Raw genomic sequence first — 13,455 nt, forward strand, 5'->3', positions numbered from 1 at the left:
GCAAATGGTTTACAGTCAGAACTTCTCAATACATCATAAAAACATTGTTTTGGTTATATTTGGCTGGATGTGAAGGAAAACACTCAGGATGCATTAGGTGCTTCTCTAGCAAGGTTAAGTCATTTATTTTCCTTTAAGCCGTCATTAAAACTATATAACCATTAAGTTAAATATTTGAATTCTTCACAGATTAACTCTATATATTCTAACTTTATTCAAGCTTTTAATAAAGAAGCCAGTATTTGCCTTGTGGGGCTCAACATTTGTTATCATATAAACAACTTTGAATGACTCCTCTACCTCTGAAGATATACAGATGGGAACTCTGCAAAGTGTAGGCTCAAGATTACAGGCCTGCAGCTCCATGACTACATGGAAACCATGATTGTAGACGTGTGGAGTATATATAGCACCGGTCCACTCCTTAATGTTGTGTATTGTGGCTGAATGTACGCCCTGGCCCTGCAATCTGCACCACTGAATAGGGAGCATCACAGCCAAATGATACACTGCGCACATGACAGTTGGCACTGATGTTGTCATGTGTCTATCCTATTCATCCACAGCAGGAAGAAAAGACTGAGAATGGATTGATTTGGATTTGGATTTGATTTGGATATACTTTATAATCCCCGTGGGGAAATTTTTTCTCTGCATTTGACCCATCCTAGTGTTAGGAGCAGTGTGCTGCCATTTTGAACGGCGCCCGGGGAGCAGTGTAGGCAACGGTGCCTTGCTCAGGGACACCTCGGTGATTGGTGTCACTACACGTAAAATACTTCCATATGATGTTTGTTTTCTTTAATTTGTCATCAGTCATGTGTGCAAGTTGCCCATGGGTATAATGTGCCATTAAACTCCCATTATGAGTTGAGATGTAAACTACACCATATGGACAAATGAAACTGCTGTTAAAATGATAGAATTATACAAAAGCAAGAACATTTCTGTTCATTTTAAAGAAATGATCACTTCATGACATGCTTGTGTGAAATTAACATAACACATGTTGAGGATTTTATTCAAGCTTTGCCAGCGTTGAGTCCTCTTCCTCTACCTCTCTCTCAGCTTCTTCAGCAGCCTCCTCAGCTTTGTGCTGCAGTGCTTATTGCTTCTACTAACTGCACACCGCCTTGAAACAAATTCAATTCCAATGGGGTCGCAACTGCCAAAACATAGCCCAAACAAATGTACCACATCCTCTGTCAACACCCACTCTCAGGATAGCAAACAGATAGAAAAGCCCTCCAACACTTTCCGAAAGCAAAAATATGAGTTGAAAAGTGAATGTGTACAAACAGCAAGATACAGCATATCTAATGCCACATGGGAAATGTAGTGGGAGAAATACTGTGTATGTGTTGGGTTTATTATGTTTCTGTACCTCTGAGTTGAAGCGGATCTGGCAGACGTTACATGAGATGACCGGCCGCTTGGTCTTGACCAGTGGAACTCCAAAGGTGTGGTTGATCACGGCCTTTTGCACCGGATCCATCTGGTAGAGAAAATGACAGAGAAATCTGTGAGTTATAATCCAGACCCAGTGACAATTAATACTGGAGCACTCGTCCAGGTGCCACAAGTCAACAGGCCCATCCATCATTGTGATATAAGGAGCGAACGTGTGATGCCCTCTGCATTAGATGGGTGAGAGGGATCCAAATCTCAAACTGATCACACAGCAGTGGATTAAGTGCATGGACAAGAGCGAGTTTGTGTTTTGTTAAGCAAATAGTGCTGTTCACGGCATGTTGCTACAACTAAGACACCTGTTGCATCCTGCCCACTCTCAACCTTCTTTCCTGACCAGGTGGTAGCTTCATGCTGTCCTCGTGTTAGTTGTTTCAGCTGGGATGTCCATCATACAAGGTGTTAAGCACCTCGTATAAATGTAACCGACTCACTTTAGGAGCTCTCCAATGTGTCAGTGGCTAAGCCACCTACTTCAATTCTGTCCCATACAGTAAAGACCCTGCCCGCATCATTTTAAAAAGGCTCTATTCCAATATTTATCTGTGTTTGAAGCTGCATTTATCTAGTGATTATTGTTAATAGACTTAGTATTAGTCTAGCTATAGCTATGGTGGTATTTCATCACAGACTATTGTCTGGCACTATGTCTGCAGCTAAAACAGTCCATGTGTTAAAGATGATGCGGCACAGCATTGGTACTCGAAAGGAATAAAGAGAAACAGAAGACCTGGCCTGAAGGACAAAAGGATATGATATATGATGCTGTGTGTTTTGAATTCATAAGGCACCGAGGGAATGTTCCGGAGAGTCCTCCAAGTCTGATGCAGGCCTGTATTTTTTTGTTGAGAGCATGACAGACTGTACATGACTCAATATGGCTCGTCCCCAGATTTAAATTTGGCTTATCACCAAAACTTTCCTTGAACTATCTTGCAACCAGAGCCATTGTCTAATCTAAAATGCAAATGGGCAAGACGTGAGAAGAGAGGGAGACAAAAGAGCAGCTAACATACATCTTCTCGTAACTTATAAACAAACCATTTACATGTCTGCATGCTGCATGTTACCGAGCAACTCTAAAGAAAACAGGGTAAACAGAAAGAAAGAAATGGGGAGAAGGCCCAAGACATTTATCTGGGTGACAGGACGGTACAAAAACACACCATCTGGGGGAGCCAATGAATGAGACGGTGGGAGAGGAAGATGGATTGGGACAGAGAGAAAGAGAAAAGGAGGGAGAAATGGGAATTAGCCCAGAAAAAAAGAAAGAGAGAGAAAGAAAAAAAAGAAGAGGCCCAGGCCGGACATCCTCACATCGCACATTCTTATCTCATTTGACTCTCTTTCCCATATTCCACGTTCCATGACTCCCTCTATTTTCTCCCCAGAAACAGCCTGAAGTAGGCTCTACTGCTGCTGTGAATTCAGATGGATAGAAGGGGAGGGGCGGATATTGAGCAATGACGTTGGTGGACAAATAGTATGGGGAGGAACTGCATGAATACCTCAAAAGTGACTAAATACAACCAAAGAAATCCACATACATTTTTGGTGTATTCTTTCGAACCCCTGCTAAATGTCACCCCAACTCCCATATTATAAGCAGACTTAACTGACAGGCTGTGGGGTAAATACTGCTTGTGGGCGTCCATGGTGTGACCCATCATCAGGTTTAACGAGAGCTGAACAGGCTGTGAGGTAACTGTACATGAATCAGTACTCGGGGTGTGTCGAATATGACCCATTCAGTATATTCAGCTGTTAAAAACAACGCCCAGCTGCCAGCAATCCTTTTTGGACGGCAGCTCACATGCTTCGTACCCACATGTTCTCCAAAACATGTCCTCGTGTAATGGGAGCTGAGCCGTGTGATTAAGTGAAGTGGGATCGTCCAAAACTCACTCAACTTTCTTTGACCAATTTTGAGAAAACGAACAACTGTCATTCCAATTAGCTGCATTTCCTGCATTAATAGTTTAAGACTAATCCCTCTCTAAATTGTGAACAGTTGTCATAAGAGGAGTCTGGGTGAGTTTTGGAAACATGGAGCAGTTTGCAATGTGGTGAGAGCCCTGGCCGATGTGAGTAAACCACATAAACCACATAAACCACATCAAGAGCTCCACAGGGCCTTAAGAGACTAACAGCAGAATGCCTTTTGTTAATACAGAGTTTACTCTGAGGTGAAACAGCCCAAAGAACAACCAAGCATCTCCCTTCACTTCACCACAGCAAGGACCTGAACTCACCGACATTCTCTGCATGTTACTGTCTTTTTCTTCAACTCTCACTGCCCTCCACTTTAGTTTTCATTCCCTCATGATTTGTTTGTGCCCTCTTCCTCTAGTGTGTTTGATCAGTACTCTGCGATGTTTGGAATGGTTGGATTCCAGCAGCGAAGGATGTACTGTTCTGTGATTCTCGGTGGGACCGCTCTGGCAGTCACTCCATAGTCTGCTCTGTGCCAGATAAATAAAGCCTTTGAAGCTCTTGGTTCTATGTACTTTTGAGTCATGCCCAGATTAAGACACACTTGGGTGTAAAACAAACAAAAGAACGGCAACAAATCTCCAAGCATTTAGGTACTCACCTTCTTCTCCTGTGCATCTGTAGAAGCTTGGAGCTGCATTTCTCCTCCTGTATGTGTACTGCTGGATGAAGTGTGTGTTTGAGCCTCAGCATGTGCGAGACTGAGAGTGTGTGGTGCACCTTCCTCACTCATTCAGCGCCCTGGTTTGTTGGTTGTCAATGCTGAATACAAAGTAACTCACTTAGAAGACTTGTGCCTAGTGATGCATTGCCAGCTACGATTTCTTTGTTTTCCCTCCTCTGGCACCCCACTTCTCTTTGCCTCAAGAGAAGAAGCAAGTGTCTACTGAAAGAATATCTCACATATCTGCCTTGCTCTGTTATTTCACTGACACATCACCTAACAAGTTCCTTTCCCTTTAGTTTAGCCTCCTTCTCCTCTCCTCTTCGATATGTTCTCTCTCTCTGCCTCACGCTTCCCTAAAGTGCATGTCCTTTAGTCTGCTTTCCAGTTTTCTCCTCCCCTTCTCTCTCTCTCTCTCTCTCTCTCTCTCTCTCACTCCCCCCTTCTTCAGGCATACTCTATCTGTCCAGATGCAGCGAGGATTGTGTGTCCCCCTCTCCTCCTGCTCTACTCTCCCCCAAGTTCACACCATCTATCAAATGTCATCATCAGCCCCTAGTGGCTCCCTAGCCACACACACACACACACACACACACACACACACACACACACACACACACACACACACACACACACACACACACACACACACACACACACACACACACACACACACACACACACACACACACACACACACACACACACACACACACACACACACACACACACACACACAGTATTTCTTCTCTGGTTCAAAAGTATATGATGCCTTGCAGCCAGATATCATTAGGTGCACATTTGATCTGATGAAGCCCAAAGTAAACTCTAAATGATTCCTTTTTTAAGTCTGAACCTATGGGCACAGGTTTGATGAAATGATTGTCAATTAATATGGTGGAGATTAATGCTGGAATAAGAGTTGTATAGGAAGAGAGTAAGAAACGAGGTGGCATGGACAAGCATGGACAGCAGGGGGGATTCAACAAGTCTGCACACGCCTTTGCGTGATTGGACAACTTCATCAGAAATGCCTGACTTTGCGGCCTGAGAAAGCTCACATCATTGCATGCATCTTGGCTCAGAGGTGTGTGAGCATGCGTCTATATTAGGAGCAGCTGCTGCAGATTCATAATTCAGCCTTGTCACTGTCTCGAGGCACATTGAGAGAGACAGGCAGGTAGAGGACAACTCACATTAGAGGACCATTACAGCTGTATATGGCTTTAGGAGAGGCTATTCGTTTGCTACGAGACGAATGACCCTCAATGTGAGGCTCATTAGGACTATACAAACTCAGCACAGATCGGCTAATAAGAGAGAATGATAGAATAACTAGCTGCTAGCTTAATGCAGGGACATCTCAATATTATTGCAGCTATAATGCTGGGTCTTCATTGAAATAGTGTGCATATCATTATTACAGTGTGTTGGTGCAGACGGGCACCAGGAGGGATAATAATCCTAGTTCATTCTCCATTCATGCAGTAATATGAGAAAGAGGATACCATGGCAGTCATGCTCTGATTGTTTAAACATTCTTCCGTCTAAAAGCCCCGACAAGCCATAAAACACTGTCAGTGATGTAAACAGAACCGCACACACTTACTATATCACTCTAGGTCTCCCTGTGAACTAAAGCATAACGACTCAGAGAAGCTCAGGGGTCAGGTTTCCGTCCGTCGGAAAACATCAAGAGACATCCCTCATTAGCAGCAACCAGTGTTTTTTATGTTAGCATTTTCACAGATCAAAGATATAGTTTAAGGCAAGTCTATATGCCACAAATACAACAACTGTGATTGTGAACGATGCTTCAGGCATCACACACTTTTCTACTGTACCATCAGTGTGAGTGTGTCAGTCTATTGTTTTTAATGCAATGCAGTAAACACACATACTGCCTATGCGTATGTGCCAAAATGCGGTAAATCTGTGAGGTCATGCGGTCCTCCAACTCTCTCCTATGGCCCCATCTTCTGGCCGCAGGACTGTAAAACACCGCTCAGTGTGCACTACGTCATCATCAGCAGCAGCTATTAAGATTCACAGTGTCCCTGTGGGCCTTCAAACGTAGTTAACGTTCTGAGGAGGAGAATGGAGTGGAGGGATGTTACAGGAGATATGTATAGTCTACCAGAGGCAGCGATGCAGGATGAAGAAAGAGCAAGCAGGAGTGATTATAGGGTTTTGCTAGCAGACGCGAGAGTGGAAACTGAGCGCCTGTGTCATTTCTGTATCTCTATTAATCCATGTCTGCTGGGTGCACTGCAGTTTCAGCACCAGTAGGAATGCTTACACCTATGGCATGGCCCGTGGAGAGCTATTAAATATACTGTATAGTTAAATGTGTTTAACAGTGTCCGGTACTTTCCCTGTAGTATCATATGGGTCAAAGCAACATGACAGATATGACCAAATGTGTAAAAGATATGTCGCACCTTTGCAAACTGCAGCCAAACTTGCCAAGCTGACACATGCTGATAATGACTGTAGCAAAAACCGACCAGAAATAGCGCTGCCCCACATACAGTCCAAACTAAGTTCACTGATTTTACATATTGCTGACAAGTAATGTGTTGACATTCCCTAATGGAGTCTCGAGACACAGGCGGCATATTATGCTGAGTTGGTGAAATGCTAAGTCTCTCTACGGTCTAATCTAAATGATAAGATGTTTGTCTGGGCCTGGGGAAACAGGAAGATCCCTCTCCGTTAAAATAAATACTACATCAAACAAACTGTGGTGTTTGAAGTGCACAGCAATGAGGATGGCCCGAGAACTGCTCTTTTATTTTGTGCAGAATAAAAAAATACGACAGTGTTTTGACATGAAATGGTTCGGTTTGAGGATTACCTTGTAGTCAGGCCTGTGTTAAAGACTATGGTAGCACCTCAATATTTTAAAGAGAGTTTAAAGCAAATTACATTTAGAAAAATATAAGTTTTACGAGTGGGTCCCTTATTGCACAGGGTTAGTTAAAAGACTGCAGTCTGTGTGTCTGTGTGTCTGCTTTAACTCTCACCGTGTTGAAGTTGTGAAAGAGGTTCATGCTGTGTGGATGATGGGCGGTTTCCATGGGGAACTGCAGGAAGTGCTTCATGTCCAGGTGGGGCTGGAGCATGGTGGGGGTCCTCAAGAATGTCGGCACTGCCGCCCCGGCCCGGTTTATGCCTCCTGCACACAGACAAAGACAGGAATAAATACATTTATATGGCATTTTCTTCCAACTCAAATGCATGTTCATTTGGCAATCAAATGTCTTTTGTGATATATTGAATGCATTTTATTGAATTTTATCACATAATGTTTTCCTGAAAACTGCCACTGAATTCAAAATAGCACAATAAGCCATAATTGCACTGCAAAGCAATTATTTGTCTGCATACAGAGCAAAACCATGTGCCATCCCCGTGGAACACTGCATCTCTAAACTGAGAGAAAACGCAGCATTTGGTCTGTGAAGTACGCTTGACTGATTGCTCTGGCCGAATTCAGCTTTCTGACAAGTTGACAAGAATGAAGCTCCAAAGTGCAGCGGCACTGCTGAGCCACAAATGCTGTTATACTGAAGGTTTTCTGGGCTTTGTTAAATTCACCTCATAGAAGAATGTTAGGTGCACTAAAACATGCACATTAAATGAAGCGGGAATGCCACAGAGAAGAAAGGAATGCCAAGGAGGCTGTGGGGATTTCTCTCTCATCCACCTGCCTGTGACTTCCCTCTCTTCTTCTCATGGGAGACATCTGCAGCTTGATGATAATGACTTCCATCACAGCATTTGTTGTCAAGTTGTGATTTGGTTTGTTTGATGGACTCCTGCCTAAACGTGCAAATGGCTTGATTCACTCCAAAAGGACACATGGGACAACTCAAATTTGAATCTTTCCTCTTTATTTGAGTTATTGCAGATTTCTTTTTGCTTCATTCAGCCTCTTGTTAGCCTCCTGATCCATCGTTTAGATTGAAAACCTTTAACACAATACATACTTTCATTCACTTTAGGCAAATAAACATTTCAATGAAAAACATGCCATCCTTAAACAAGCACTTTAATTTCTGCTCCATAATCAAGTTTTTTCTTTTTTAATTTAATCAAAAGTAAATCCATCTCAACAAAGTAAATTATATTCCAGCATCTTATATTTTAGCTTCTTACCTCATAAGACTAGAAATAATAATTTATCTAATCAAACATGGTTCAAACAGATTAATACATTTACAAATATACACCAGCAGCGTCTTTGGTCGAATCTTCTCCTCTCTTCTCCTCTCTCACAGCGAATTGTTTGTCCTCTGCTGCGAGTGTGCATTCCCAGGTGCGTTGCATTAAGCTCATTAAATAGGAGGCTCACACTCTTCCTTTGAGCCACATCCTCAGTGGAATCACAGACCCTAGGCTGTATGTCATCCCGACTCGTGCACTAGAGTTAACAAAGTTGGTAGTGTCCAATTATGGAATGAATGACTCATGGACTCTGGTTACTCTGCTCATGTCTGACACTTTGACTGTATCCAACATGCTGCTTGAGCCGATATCCACAGAAGCTGAAGACCACGCACACAGACACACCTGTGCCTCCAAGTAAATGTTTAAGTCTCCTATGAAAGCATGCAAGGCTTTTCATAATGATACACGGCTCCTATTCTCTTCCTAACTCCCATCTGCCCTCTTTTCCTTTCCTCCTTATCCCCCTTCGTCGCCTATTTAACCTCTGTCAAGGCTGATAGTGATGGGGCCCACACAGCAAAACTCAGCCTCAGCAAGCTCTTAGATTAAGCCTCTTAATATCCGCAACTGGATTTCTGTGGCTTTCAAATTCCCCCGAGACTTATAGCTTTACCGCTCTCCTTTTTGGGGATTGGCCTAAGCTACTCCCTCACTCCGTTACTTGCTGTCCCTCCCTCTGCTTCCTACTGCAACTCGATTCTACCTGCTGCTATGCTGTCACATGGTAATTTGTGCTTTATTTGACACCTCTGCATTTTCATCAAGCTTTATGTCAAATGAATGCGATCAGAGAAAAAATAATATGGCTGCTGCGTGGGGGAATATGGTGTTAGCAAATGCAGTCTTCAAAGTTTGGATTACAGAGAGCAAGGGAGAGAGAGATGGAGGCAGAGAGCTTGACTTTGTCAGACTGAGTGAAAGTGCTGTCTCAGCTGAAGCCCAGCTGCCTTCTGCGGCGCATCTGTGGGCCTCGAGGTGGAGAGCACTGCATCATTACATTCAGTTCAGCATTTCAGCTTCTATCACTGAACAAACCACAAATAAACACACATGTATGAATGCAGAAACCCATGCACACACATGCAAGTATCCTTTATATATGAAAAACAAGTGTCTGTTGGCTTTCCAGCTGGTGGACTGTACTCGTCTCACCATCGCAGGCTGACTCACTTACAAACAAATGTAAGTGTAACAATTGAAACTTATTGTGTGTTGTTCCCAATTTGCAAATCTCACTGTGAGTCAGTATTTAAGCTGAGCGCCTCCTTGATGCTGTTTGTCGTGATGAGCGAGGGTGGGAGGTCCTATAGCTGCTCTCTCCCCCACCTCTACCTCCATGACTGATGAAGGGGGCTCCTCCTCTGGGGCTGCACCACTAACAACATGACTAATACACTGCTTCTTCACTGCATGTATGACACTATGTCGCATGTTCATACATGGCCTCCATTGGTGTCAGCGTTTTTCATGCAGCAGTGTGTGTGTGTGTGTGTGTGTGTGTGTGTGTGTGTGTGTGTGTGTGTGTGTGTGTGTGTGTGTGTGTGTGTGTGTGTGTGTGTGTGTGTGTGTGTGTGTGTGTGTGTGTGTGTGTGTGTGTGTGTGTGTGTGTGTGTGTGTGTGTGTGTGTGTGTGTGTGTGTGTGTGTGTGTGTGTGTGTGTGTGTGTGTGTGTGTCTTTGGCTTGGAAGGAGTGATTCTGTTGGATGTAGTTGCACAGTAGTAATGTTTGCAGCTCCCCAGTGACTCTGCACTTGAACAGGGAGCGAGTAGGCAGTAGGTCAGCCAGCCTCTTGCAGGCAGGCAGCCAGAGATTGGCTGACCGGGGAACAGAACGTGTCTCTGCAACAGCAGCAGCAGAAGGGGGGGGGGGGGGGGGGGGGGGGGGATATGAGGAAGTGAATGGAGCCGGAGACCTGAGAGAAGAAAGAGGAGCATTCGTCCTTGGAGCAAAGACCCAATCTGTCCCATAAGTGTGTTTTAGAGTGTGCATAAATCAGAGTGTGTTTTAGAGTGTGCATAAATCAGAGTGTGGCTGCTTTATTCTTGGAGTGTATAATCACCCCATTAATTTAAACCTCTCTTTGGGGACTTTCCCACAGTGTAAATCAAACAACATCGCTGAATCAAGCCGGAGTGTGTCTGTGTGACCTGTTATGGGTATGTGTGTGTGATTCAATGCATGTTTGTACCATGTGGTTTGTACGTGGTCCCACCAGACCCTACTCTGCACACAACCTCGCATTAAAGCCAGAGTTAATAATACGATAACTCTTTCTTAAAAAACTGTTCTGTAGCCACAAAACAAGATAACCACATGACACAATAAAACCAGCCAGAGTTCAAACGGCATTGCTACAGTACTGTGCACGGTGGTAGCATAGTGCTGAACGGATTCTTTCAACAATTAACAAATAACAATTTGACATGTTGTTAACATTAATTAACAACAAGCACAAATGCTGAACATCAACTGTTTTTTTCCACTTTTTAATATGAATATTTCTCGCTTTGATACCATTATAAAATGAAAGTCTTAGGTCAAACAAAACAAGCCATTTCAAGACATACCTTTGACCTTAAGACACTGCGATGGGCCATCTTCCCATATCTGATTTACTCTTCAACTCATTTCCAACAGATCTTAATTAGTATTCATGTCTCAATGAGCTGTTTCTTTGCTGTTCCTCCTCCCTTAGTTCTACCTACTGTCTCTTGGAGCCTGATCTGTGCAAACGTCTGTGTGAGACAGAATGATAGACACGCCAGTCTGGAAGAGGACTCAGACAGTGATTTGGATGTTGTTAAATCCTTTGACATGCTGGGAATCCTACCAGGATGCTGTAGCCCATAATCAGAGCTCTTAAGCAGCCTGTGGGACACTGCCAAAGGGTTTGGTAATCAAAGTGTGTTTAGTGAGAGGCTTTACAGTTATATCTTTGTAAACGTCGCCATTTTGAGTTTGGGCCTTGCAAATAAAAATATCTTTGGTTTAAATTCAGATGTCATGGTTTTGGGTCAGGCATGTAGTTGGAATGATAATAACAGCTAGACATTCATGTTAATAAGGCAATTCCCAAGTATAATTAAGTACATAAAGGGGAGAGAAGGATTAAAACAAGCCTACTGTAACATTGTCCTTTCACATATAGGTATAACAGACCGAACTGGCTACATGCAGGTGGAAGCAAAGGGGAAAGAGTTAAAGATGGATACTGGTGCAGGGTAGACGGAGTGTAGCAGGGAAAAGAAGGAGGGATAACATTAGAGAGGAGGCAGAAGGGAGATCAAAGGCGAGAGCGACTGATTCTCCTATTTGGAATAATTCGCCAGCCTGCGTCACCCTGATAAATCTGCTATTGGCCACATCCCAGCCTACACTTGGGAAATATACACACACACACACACACACACACACACACACACACACACACACACACACACACACACACACATACACAAATCAATGCTCTCCAATCCTATTTCTCCATGAGACACATTTTAATTCCCTAACTTTATATGTGTTTGTTTGTTTGTGGTTGAACTAGTTGAGAAAAATAACCCACAAGCAAAGGGAAAGCGAGGGAGCTAAGAGCATTTACATATGCTTACTGCATTCAATCTGTTGGGTGTTCCCCACCTCATCCAATTATTATGAGTTGATGCAGTATTATGATTATATAACGTTGATTATCTTATAAAGAAAAGTGTTCTCCTCAATGAATGTCTCACTCTAACTGAAGCTGATATTGAAAACATCTTGTGAAAATTGTCCTTGCCTGCGAAGGGAGACAAAAAGCTTTTTCTAGAATCTAGGCTAAGAGAATCTTTTCATGTCTTGAGATGATCTAACAGGCTGTGTAGGTTGTGCCACACTGTGTTCAGCCTTTTCTCCCATGGGCGTTGGGTGCATTCAGGAGAGAACAATGAGAGCAGGGTAGTTGGCACCACACACGCTGGACAGCCACATGTGCCAGGGTTGTTGGCAGCAGAGGCAGGGAGAAGGAGGTGGTCACAGTCAGGCTGCCAACTCGCCTTTCTGCTGGGCCGTGAAGCAGGCACCTGTCCTCCACATGGCGGAGGGTAGGGTGACATCAGGACTACAAACTCAGCTTATAGTTAGTGCTGCTGATATGATTGATGTTGGAATATTACAGACCGAAATGCAGGTTAAATTCAATACATAACAATACAGGACCCGACTGGCATAAACATAATGAACCGACAAATAAGATGTATGTTTCGGCATCTCAAAGTTTTGTGCCACGCAGCAGCTTTAGTGATTATCTGTGCAACGTTCATAATTTATTTTATCGACCTAGTGTGTGTGGCATATTGAGATTGAGATAACTGCTGGCTCTAAATCCTGAGAAAACCTAGCCTTGGCTTATGTATTCATTATTGAGAGAACTCTGAGTCAGTGAGATGATTTAAATAGACCAGGGGCTGCACTAGATAAGCGCGGGAGTGCATCTGACGAAGAGATAGGTTGTTGTGCTCCTATCTCTGTTTCTTATCCTATATCTAATAGAACTGCTCTGGTTTTGAAGTTCATGAGATCTTTCTAGACGGGTTATCAAGAAAAACTTTTATCCAATGACCTTTTCCCTCTCTGTCTGTGTCTGTGTATTCTCTTGTTCCGATTAACCCAGACACATCTTTGTTCTGGTTTTGTATCTATATCTACGCCGGGATCCGGAGTCGAGGCTGATCCTCTTGCTGTAGTCCTGTGTCTTGGATCCTCTATCCCGAGTTCTGGATTAAGTCGTGGACTTCGGGTCGTGGCTGAACCTGTCTCTGCGGTCCTGCCTTGGGTCTCGTCATGCTGCTTCCCTGATGGCTTCCACAGGATTGTAGCTGACATCCTCGTGGATTCATCTTCTTACAGACACATGCATTTCCTAACATTCGGTCTATATGCTGTAAAATGTATTATCTCTTGGATTCACACACGGCATCTATTGCACGTCTGTCCGTCCTGGGAGAGGGATCCCTCCTCTGTTGCTCTCCCTGAGGTTTCTCCCATTTTTTCCCCTTAAACTGTGGGTTTTCTCTGGACGTGTTTCCTTGTACGATGTGAGGGTCTAAGGATAGAGGGTG

At 43.6% G+C, this 13,455-nt stretch overlaps 1 protein-coding gene across 3 annotated transcripts in view; it reads right to left on the minus strand.

The window, feature by feature from the left end:
- Window positions 1-13,455, minus strand: part of znf385a (zinc finger protein 385A) — a 54,073-nt gene that overhangs the window by 18,683 nt on the left and 21,935 nt on the right. For 2 of the 3 annotated variants that reach the window (XM_034086919.2, XM_034086920.2), the window contains exons 2-3: window positions 7,153-7,304; window positions 1,385-1,495 (exon numbers count right to left, since the gene is read on the minus strand). In XM_034086919.2, coding sequence (XP_033942810.1) covers window positions 1,385-1,495; window positions 7,153-7,304 — 263 coding nt within the window. Of the gene's footprint in view, window positions 1-1,384; window positions 1,496-4,063; window positions 4,555-7,152; window positions 7,305-13,455 lie in introns of those variants that run through there. The other variant, XM_034086921.2, reaches the window with a different exon arrangement.

Source organism: Pseudochaenichthys georgianus, chromosome 7, assembly GCF_902827115.2.
Source record: "Pseudochaenichthys georgianus chromosome 7, fPseGeo1.2, whole genome shotgun sequence".
Taxonomy (NCBI): Eukaryota; Metazoa; Chordata; class Actinopteri; order Perciformes; family Channichthyidae; genus Pseudochaenichthys; species Pseudochaenichthys georgianus.